Source organism: Alligator mississippiensis, chromosome 2, assembly GCF_030867095.1.
Source record: "Alligator mississippiensis isolate rAllMis1 chromosome 2, rAllMis1, whole genome shotgun sequence".
NCBI lineage: Eukaryota > Metazoa > Chordata > Crocodylia > Alligatoridae > Alligator > Alligator mississippiensis.
In genome coordinates, this window is record NC_081825.1 from 278,991,596 (window position 1) to 279,002,466 (window position 10,871).

The 10,871-nt window shown below is 42.4% G+C and overlaps 1 protein-coding gene across 2 annotated transcripts in view; it reads left to right on the forward strand.

Moving 5' to 3' along the window:
• Nucleotides 1-9,642, forward strand: part of TUNAR (TCL1 upstream neural differentiation-associated RNA) — a 63,980-nt gene extending 54,338 nt beyond the window's left edge. For both annotated transcript variants that reach the window (XM_059723203.1, XM_059723202.1), the window contains one exon: nucleotides 4,307-9,642. In XM_059723203.1, coding sequence (XP_059579186.1) covers nucleotides 4,346-4,492 — 147 coding nt within the window. In that variant the 5' untranslated portion in view covers nucleotides 4,307-4,345 and the 3' untranslated portion in view covers nucleotides 4,493-9,642. The remainder of the gene's footprint in view (nucleotides 1-4,306) is intronic.
• The last annotated feature ends 1,229 nt before the right edge of the window (nucleotides 9,643-10,871 follow it).

The window sequence follows — 10,871 nt, forward strand, 5'->3', positions numbered from 1 at the left end:
CATTGGGAGAACTGGTAGTGTTCTACTATTATTGATGGGGTAGGGGAGAAATATTCTGTAATTGTTGCAGTAATTTTTACATAGGTGGCTTGCCCTGGCAAGGCTGGAGAGCAAAGGGGCCATAGGAGGCCATGTGCCCTGGAGTTCATCACCATCAGCAAGGTTGCAAACCATCATCCTTTTGGAACTGAGTTGTAGGAGACTGTTTGAAATGTTCAAGATACACTACCCAAGTCTTGGTTTTCATCAAATTCACCAATACGGCCTGTATGAGTGGCCATTTCTCTCTCTTTTTTGTTTTCTTTTTTGGCCTGTCCACACTTGAGCTCCCCTGCTGACAGAATTCCTTCAGTGCAGGCTGCAGGATAGTTACTCTAGGCTGGAAAATAAAACGGCAGCTTTCCCCTCCTGCACCTTCCCCTGCTGTGCTTCTACAGTGATTGCACTGCAGGCACCTTAGTATAATTTTGCCACACTGATTTCTCTTGACAACTTTTCTACGGTGAGTACTGTATCACCGCGGGCCTAACTGGGTGCTTACAGGAAATCTCTTTTGTGCATATATAGTAATATAAATGTACTAGTCAATTGCCCTTCAAGAATGATGGGGGGATGGAGCACCCACCCAACACCCCTCACTGTTGCCACTCTGCCTCTGGCCCCATTCGCCCCCACGACCCTCTGCATGTGGCCCTGTGTGAGGCCGCTCCACCACCACCATCTGGAGAGAGCAAGGAGGGGGAAGGGAGGCGAGACCAGCCTCATCCCCACTCTGTTCCCACCATCATGGTGGCACGCCACCATGCCACTGCCACTGTTTCCTATCTGGAATGCTGTTGGAGCTCTCTGATTGGTTGTTTCAGACAACCAATTAGAGTGCAAATAAAGCGTTATGAACAGACAGACAGACAAAGACTTTATAATATTAGAATTTTCTTACTGCTTTGTGTCATGTACACAGTGGCTCCATGCACCAACACAAATGAAAATCCTGCCCTCGTAACCAAAATTGTGGCTTGTCACTCCCTAGCCATGGAGAGATTACACTCACCCAGGACAAAGAGAGAGACAGAGCACTGCACAACTTACATGGGTAGTAACTTTACTGTTCTGAATAGTACTGTACCAGGCTACATACTCAGGGCTGGGTCTCAGCCTCGGTCCACTCACCTGTTCTGGGGCAGTCCACCCAGATCTTTCCTGCCACTACTTATTGTCTAAATGATTGATGCAAAATGTGGGAGGCTGTCCATTTTAATGCCCAATGTCTGGGGTGATATACACGACTCCAACCTTCCCTTATGTCCCATGCCTTGCAGATATCATGCAGCTCATTACAGTGCCTCACATCACAACTGATGCTACAGAGTCTCACTGGGACTCTCACTCCCCACTGGAGCATATGGTCATTGTGCTCTCACACTGGCAAGTCAACATTACTACAAACATGGCCTCCGGCCCAACTGCAACCTCAGGCATCTGTAGACTTACCTGGGCCTGGTTGCCTCTTCCTCCTTAAATCAATTTCTCACGGGGGTTCACTCATGTACTTCACTTCAGGTTGCTCTCATAGCCCCTACTCAGCACATCCCCTGTGCAGGTCTTCAGGCCCTCCTGATCAGACTCTATTCTACACCAAACATGCACAGCACTTTGGGTCATCCACACACACCCTACTGTATGCAGGCCACTTTCTACTTGTATTACTACACCCCCCCCATCAGGGCCACTGGGGTCTTTACCCCCCTATGGGCTCAGGTGTCCAGAGGCATGCCTGGCCCCCACTATGTGTCTCAGGTGTCTGGAGATGTGCCTGGCCCCACCCTGGGTAACCCATCAAGGTGTGGGGGCTGGGGTTATTCGGTGCCCGTACCCACCTTTCACTGGGGAAGGCAACTGGCTTGGCATTTCTGGGGACTTCCCTGCCATGGGCAGTCCCACCAGGCCATCCTTCCCCAGTGGGGTGCAGTTTTCAGTCATACCCCAGATGAGGAGCCTCCTGCCATCCCCATAGCTCAGCACCCTCCTCCAATCCCAGGGCCCTCTGGCAGTCAGGTGACCACATCATTAGGACTAGCTGGCACCTGCCGGCTACTCTGCTGACTGCTCTATAATCCTTAAAGTGGTAAGCACCACAAGTGCTCTGCCACAAGCAGACACTGAGTGTGCTCTGCCACCAGTACTCAAAACTGTTCTGAATGGAATTATAACCGGACTTCATCTCCAGGGGTGGCCATGAAACTCCTGGAGGTTGAGCAAATTTCTTACACCCTGCTCTCAAGTCAGTCTACCTTTCCTTCACCCATGACACCTTGATGTAAATTGTTATTAAAATAGGGGAGGCTGTCCTGATCTTACACTAATGATCCCGAAGTGTCAGGGCTCAATGCCTTAAGGGCTAATTGTGTGGCTCCATTCCACCACTACACCACACCCCATGCTTCATACATGTTTGGAATCACCAGTTGAGTGGGTCACTTGTCCCTACATCTCTAGGGCACTTCAGGCCACCTTCTCTTTTTGGGAGTTTAGCCTTCCCAGCCTACCCTGCTAGTCTGGCTGGTCCCATAGCCAAGGCCCACTATTCTAGACCTGGTCTCTGGGCTTCAGCCCTGGTCTGGCTCCTCTCAGGTGCCAGACCCTTGGCCCCTCTCTCCACCCTGCTTCAGGCTCTGTTGCCTCATGCTCTACCCTGATCCAGGCTAAGCACCTGCTCTGCCTTAAGCCTGCCCCTAGCAGGGCTCAAGACAATCATGTGTCCTTAGGACACTAATGGGACCTCTAAATCACCCTTTTAGTCCCAAACTCAAGCCACCAGAGTAACCAGAGTAACTCTCCAAGCTCCTGTGCTGTCTCAGGATGGGAGAGGGGAAGGTAGGGGAGTGAGTTCAGTCTGGGGTTTCTCCAGCCAGGTTGGAGTTAGGACGGAAAGGGGGTGGCTGTGGATTGGAGCCCCCCCCCCCCCAATCTTTGGGGTGGGAGGTTCCAATTCACCCACCCCATCCTCCAGCACTGTCTGGGGAACCCACAGACTGAACTCACTCCACTCCCTTCCCCTCCTTCCATCCTGAAAACAGCTCTTGAAGCAGTGCTAGGCTGCATCAGCCCAGCCCTTCTCCCAGCCCTTCTCTGACAGACATTAATGAAGGCACTTTGCTTTGGAGAGCCTTCATCTGAATTCAGTGAGGGTTCAGATTGTCACACGATTGGGCATTTTAAAGTGTTCTGCAGCCATGCACTTCTGTCAGAGCACTTTCAGTGGCCAATCATGTGACAAACTGTTGTATCTGTTAGTGCCTCACATGTTCTCCCTTCCATTCTGACCAAAGATGCTGTTTATGCATCTCCACAACATCATGATCTGCCCCTGTGGCAGGAATGACCAAATTCAGCCTGCTGCTTGGGTATAACTTGGGTGTATATTGCAGGGTATAACCTGAACCAGTTCTTGGCAGGTCAGTTTCCTGTTGGAAACAAAACTGCCCTTTCCAGTTTTGTAGGAAACTTCTGGCTTACGCAGTCAACCCAGAGCCATTAGCTATAAAGGTGTAATTGGCACAAGCTGAAGAATGTCCTCAGTATAAACTTCATAGTTTCTGAGGCTGCTCCTTGGAAAGTAGCAGGTTCCTCCATGCTGGAGGGATCAATACTTTTCAGCTGACTACACCATTCGTAACTTTTTGCCGTACAGTAGGAATGAGGACGATAAAAGCAAAGATGGGTGTTATTTTGTCTCTGCTTTTATTCTGAATTATTTATTGGAAAGCCATTGTTGTCTTCCTTCTAGTCAGGAAACAAAATGTCTTTGTCCTGTTGCTTTTCCTATTAAAAGAAACAAGGTCGGCTTAGTTTTATTTCACTTACCTCTTGTTGTGTGATGGTGTAGTCTAAACAGACTGTCACCATCATTTCATGGGGCTCTATCTTGCTTAATGTCAGCAAAGATCTCATTGACCTTGGTGGGTGTTTTGTCTGGGTCATGAATCAGGCTTTATATTAATGGTACATTTATCAATGTTATATAAAGCATAAAAAGATAGACATTTTTGCACATTACAGATATAAGTTGTATATGTAATACATATTTATAAACATGAGTAGAAGGTATAGAAGTCCTACATGTAGTTTACCGAGTTTTGGGGCTTGTTAACCATTTAATAAAGTGTTTCTTAACTATTTAGTTATCCTACTTTTAAACATGCCCATCACGTAAAGTATGATGGGATCAGGATTGCACCGTTGGATCCAATATTAATACATGGTTGAAACTAATAACCTCCTTTAATGCTTGTCTTTTCAATTCTAGGTTTGCCTGAGGCAGAGAATAAAGAAACTGGCCACCAAGATGGTAATCACTAGTGGAAATGAAGAAGATAAAGGCAATCAAGAAAAGGAGAGCAAAGAAGAAAGCATTTTGGCAATGCTTGGGATTATTGGGACCATTCTGAACCTCGTTGTGATCATTTTCGTGTACATTTACACAACATTGTGAACGTTGGCATACAAAGAGAACAGACAAAACAACCGTGAAAGGTGACAACAAACATGGCAGGTTATTGACATGCTGTTTAATCAGAATTGACTCTGTACTACATTAACACATCATAAAAGCACTGCCTGTGGGCAGCAAAAGCTGAAGCACAATTAATTTAACAAGAATTTTCCAAACAGCAGCAAGTTTGCTCTTCTGTCCTGGCCCTATCCATTTCTGTTTTTTGGTTTGGGGGGAAATGACTGCAATTACATAAGTTTCAGCTTGAAGAAATCCACCTGGGATATATAGTGTCACACAATAGAAAGCGACTGTACACTATATACAGTTACAAATGTATACTATATATTCTCAAAGATCTAACTCAAAGATAGCTGCATAGCACAGATTTTTTGTCTATTAGGTCAAACAATTCTTTTTTTTCTCCCTGACTTTAATTTTGTTTACACTGAAGCTGACAAGCTTTTTATTTAGAAGGACCATATGGTGCAATCACGGAAAAACAATTGCATTGAGCAAGATCTGCCTGAAAACAATGACATGTTGGGAGAAATAACTTACATGATTATTTTTCTTTCTCGTTTGCTTGACATCTGTGTCTGTTCATACCAATGTTTATAAATATATATTTTTAATAAATGTGCTATATTTTTAGCATGAAACAACTATTTGGAGACACTCTTGTATTCATACATCCAGATTTTGTTTGATGAAGTGCCCTTTTTGACAATGGATGTTATGCTCTTCAGCAATTATATAGCAATCCTATTTGCAGCCATTTCATTTTGGTCTAAAGCAAACTCTCATCATGCTCATATGCATGACTTGAAGTTGGAATGTCATCTGAAAAGCATTGCTTTTTAATACAAGAGACAGGAAAACATTATAAGGTGACCTTTGTAGAAGGGTTGCAGAGACATGGCTCTATTTATAGAAAAATGACAAATAAAAGAATAGTAGGATATCTAACAAATCCACAAAATACTGGCTTCTCAAAACCCTATCACATTTTATAAATACCATCATGTCGAGAAGATCAAGGTTCTTTAATGAAACAGTTCAAGGCATAACAGGAACCAGTGGCTAGGATCTGAAGGTAGATAAATTCAAACTAGAAATAAAGACACTTTTTTTTTAACCTGCGAAGTTAACCTTTTACATTTAATTGGCCAAAGAATGTCTGTCTAAAAACCAAGCCCTGGCTCAACCTAAAGTTATGACCTTGATGCAGGACTCACATGACGAAAATCTGTGATCTGTGTTTTGTAGAAGTTCACACAAGATCATAGTTTTCTTTCTGAACATTATGATTCTATGGGTTGTTAAGAATTAGATCCCAGTCCTACTCTCAAATACCTAGGTGCAGCTCCCATTGATTTAAGTATATTATCTGGGGGTTTAACTAGATTCTGGATAAGTTGGAAAATTGATTTGAACTGAATTATGGATCAAGGGGTATCCTCTGATATGCATGTAGAACCCACATGAAAACAAATGAGAGTTGCTGTAGTGCCTGATCCAATGCTGGGTATCATCCAGTGATGCTCAGTTGGATGCTGTAGCACCGTGGGATGCCATGAGACACTTCCAAGGGTGCTACACTGTCCAGTCTCTGTGTCAAAAGGAAAACAATCACTCCTACTCCTGCCTGGGGCCAGCACCCAAGCATACTTAAGACAAGTGATGCCTGCAGCTGCTCCCCACGCCCCAGCAGCACCCGCCCCAGTCATCCATCTGTTCCCAGCAGTGCACTCTGCTATATGCAAAACAGGATGGGGAGACATGAAGCTGCTTTTTTCAGTCTGGCTCATCCCTTCCCTGCTCCCACACTCCCAGGGCTGGCAGGAAGGGCCACAGGTGCATGTGGTTCCAGTTGCCTGTATGCAAGTTGCTGGAGGAGAAGGTGTGGCAGTGGGAGCTACTCTTTCCCCTTCAGGCGCACACCAGGGGCAGGGAGGGGGCAGAATATGGAAAAAGCAGGAAATGATGTAGTCATGTCCTGCTCTTGCCATCCTCACCTAGCATCAGCTAGATTTTAGCTCAGTGTTTCGCAACAGGGTGTATTGAATTCCAGAAAGTTATGGAGGGGTGTCATGAGGCTAAAAAGGTTAAGAACTGCTGCTGTAATCAATGGAAAGGCTCCCATTGACTGCAGTGGGCTTTTGATCTAGACCCTAACCCTTGATACCCCACTTTTGAGGTAAGTAACCTTTCTCTTGGTTTTGTGATTCAAGACAGGCACTCAGCAGCACCTGGAGAGGTGCTGACTCTTGTGAGATCAAGCCCTCAAGGACAAATCTATTAGGAAAAAGAACAAGGTCAGGGGATACATTTAAATGAAAGCCAATACAAAAGCCTTAAGTGGAAGAGCAGAAAGAACTGCTGGATGGACAAAAGTGACAGGCTAATGGAGACCTGGAGTGAGAGCATAAGTAGAGGTCTGACTAAAAGTAGGACACGAAAGCAAGGAGGATCCAAGCAATCAAGGGTGTGCAGGGAGTCAATCTTTAGTGTTTGAAAAGTGCTTTGTGAATGGCAGATCTATGGACCTGAGGAACTAGTACTGAGTGATGTGTTTGTCATCAGTGTTTATAACTCCTCGGGCAGGTTGGTGCTGCATCTTGTTTTAGTCATTTCAAAGTGTTGGCAGGACATTGGGAGCCCAAATAGGGCCCTTTTTATTTACTCTGAATGAAAAGGGAATGGATAAATAGTACAGGCCTTGGTTCTGCAGCCCTTATTCAGGCAAAAACTGTTTTGATAGAGGTTTCCTTCGCTTTAACTGGGTTCTGTATGTGTGAATTTGCTCTTATGCAATGACCCTTTTTATACCAAAAATTCATTACATGTGAGGTAAATTCAGTCTTGTGTGATTGGTGTGGTGGAAGCCTGCAGTCAGCTGCTTTGTGCAGTGCATTGTGGGAGAGATGTGCACCAAAATGTAGTCTCCTGTGTGGATCTGTGCCCCTCATTTGTAGTCTGCTACATGTGTTTCTGTAGTTGCCACCCCCATTATGGCTTCTAAGTGTCCTGCTAGCTTATCTCCTACGTCTCCCTGGTTCATCAGTTAAGCCTACACCACCCTTTCTTCACACCAGCTAAACAGTCACCACCACCCTGTGCTTGTTCATAATATCTGCTGTTGGTGAGTGCCAAAATTGTCTTGTAAAAGTGGTAGAAATGGGTCTGGGGGTCAGTACAGTCAAGGTCTTGGAACGTATCCCTATTTTTTACATTGTAAAGTGGGTTCCCTTTATGTGAATTTGAGTTATGTGCCATTTTCCAGGAATGCATGTACAGCGTAAAGCGAGGTAAACCTGTATATGGCAGGAAATACCTGCCTCTTTGGCAGTGCCCTCCCAAAATATAAGCTCCAAACTTCCCCAACAGGCCAACCTGCTTCCTCCTTTTGGGGACTTCCATTATTGACAACCATGTCTATTCACAGTCTCCTGCACCCTTCCCCAAATCCTCCAGCAAATATGAAGGGATGATTCCAAAACTCTTTGGCCTCTCATTGAATATGGACAGCTCATATCTCAGTGCAGCCCTGATAGGATGGGACTTGTAAGTTGAACCTGCAGTTTTTAAACACCAATAGTTTGCCTTAGCATCAAATGTCACACAAAGCCAATACATGCAGAACCTGATTCTTGGAGCTGTATTAAGGCAGAGACAGCAATGCCAATGCCAAACATACGTGAATCAGTAGTCAGGCCTCAAGAAATCTTGGGATTAATTTACAAACCATGGATTTTTTATTTTATTGTATTTGCAATTAACACACATGGTATACTTTTTATTTGCCTTCCAGTTTTTTGAATCCTTCAGTTTCGATGCAAAAGGCCAAAAATTCTTTTATAAAAAGAAAAGCTGAGAGTATGTTTTACAACTGTATGAGTTCAGCAGATGGGCCATTACAAAAAAACCTACAGATATTGTAAAACTCAATAAAATAATGAACATTGGTTATACTGTAGAACATATTTATTATTGCTTACCAAGTAAAGTAAAGCCATGAAAACCATTTCAGAGGCTAGAAGAGCTCTGTACATGTGTAAAGACAAACTATGACTTTGTGCTTGGGAAATTTTGAGTTTGTATTTTACAAATACTTTGTGTAAAAGCCTGCTGCAGCTCTCAGTGAAGTCAATGGGAATCAAGTTTCACAGTCAACAACCTCAGTAGCAGGTCCCAAGAGAGAAAGGAAGGGTGGCCTTGTGGCTGAAGTCTTATACTGAGAATCAAGCAAATGTGGGGGATAGCTCTGTTTCTGCTTCATACTTCTCCATGTTGATGGCATGTAGAGGGCCCTAAACCTCTCCCTGCTTCAGGTGATAATGCTTCTTACAGAGGTATCATGAAACTTAATGAAAGATTTTTTAATGTGCTTTGGAAATATTTGCTGGGGATGTTAAAAGAGTGTGAAGAGATCTGATTGTAGCATTTGTGTTAAACATATAATGCCTACATTGTAAAACAGCATACCGAAATAGCCAAGTTTAAATTAACTGTCTTAGTTGCTCAGTTTGCTTATGCCCCTTGCAGACACTAGACTAGACAAACATCACAAGAAGACATCAATAATGGCCCCAATGAACTCAACTGTTGAGAGCCTCAGCAGATACCAAGGACTGAAAAGCCATGCAAACGTTAACTACACCTCCTCTTTCTCCCTAGAACTAGACCACTCTGGGAAAGCTTATGCTGCTAAAGTCTGTGCTGTACCTATTCTTTTGGTGTCTTGTGTGGTTGACCTTAAAATTTTCAGTAGTATTAAACCAATTTAGAAAGCTTTTTGGCTTGTTGAATATTAGCTTTGATTTGTTAATGTAGTATGGGTCTTAAAGACAAACATATACAGTATATTCAGCTGTATATCCAGTATACCCATTTTTAATTTCATGGCTGTTTGTTGTATGTCTAACCGTAATATTTTCTTTACCTATCAATGAAGCAAGACAGTTTCATTTTAACATATGAAAAGTTTAACTTGCATTTATTTACCATATATATCTATATTCCTTAATATTTTTTACTTTATTGGCTTCTGGTTGCAGAGAGATTATTCCTAGAACTGGGGAAAATGCTGCTGAATGGATTCATTAAGCATGCATTCAAATAAAAAACATGACTTTCCTTTGAGGGTATTTTATATACCTTGTTATTTGTTTTCATGCCTATTGAGTTAAGCAAAAATATGTTTGCAGGAATATTTATAGACATTTTATACAAGTATCCAAGAATTGTGTTTTAATTATTTTTTTAAGTAACAGGCTGTATTTTTGTCTGTCAGCACATGGCATTATGATGTGACTGAAATGTTCTGGATTATCATCTAGCATTAACGACCTTGATAATATAACAATAGCAGGGGTGTCCAAATTCAGCTCACAAAATTCTACAATGTAGCCTAAAGCCATCTTTATTTATTCCAATATAAATGAAGCATTGTTGCAGGAACCTGTAGTTTCTGCAAACAGCAGTTCCTTTTAAAAGAAGGGAATTGCTGCTCCATTTCAGGTAAATTAGGTACCTAATAATTTGCCATTAAGAAACTATGTGGAACTAAATTTGGGTGCTGGATAAGTGGGTAAATTCTAGTGTTGTGCTTGATTTAATGTTGTGAAAAAATCTTATTATGTGATAGTAAGCATTAATACTAGGCTTTTTAAATGTGGTCAGTGTACTGAGTAACGGATCCTAATTAAGTGAATGAGAATTTTACCACTGATGTCAGCAGGGAGTAGAATTAGGTCACCAATGGTTGTTTTGGGAAATCTCACACCCCCCAAAAATATGCTTCTGAGTAGCTATACCTATGCCATATTTTTACATTTTCACAATACATTTAGTAAGATAACAACATTCATATTAAAGGAACTTTGATAAACACAAATATGTTAATCCAATGTCTAATTAGAGAACTGTGCAGCAAGGCTGTTTTCATAACAAAAGGGGTGAGTGTAACTTTCCAGGTTTACCTCCCAATTATAACCTGGTACTTGAGGCACAATAGTTTTATAAATGATTGTGAGTGAAACTGTATCTCATTAATGACTGAAGACTTCAGCTTTACAAAAAGGGCAGATAAAAATTAGCTTCTATAGAGTGATTGTTTCAAGCTATATCTTAGTATCAAACCAACACTTTACATCTTTATACACAAAGGGAGTCACTGTCTTATATATGCCTTACCTAATTTGGATTTTCATGTTATTTGAATTAATAATGGTTTTCTACAAGTATTCAAGTTCCAAATATTGATGCTTTCTTTACTTTTCTCAGGTGTGTGCTACAAGCAGTCTTTTCACATAGAATGGGTGAGGTGTATATGTATGCAGAAAGTTAGGAATAAGTATGGAAAAGAGAAAACTGA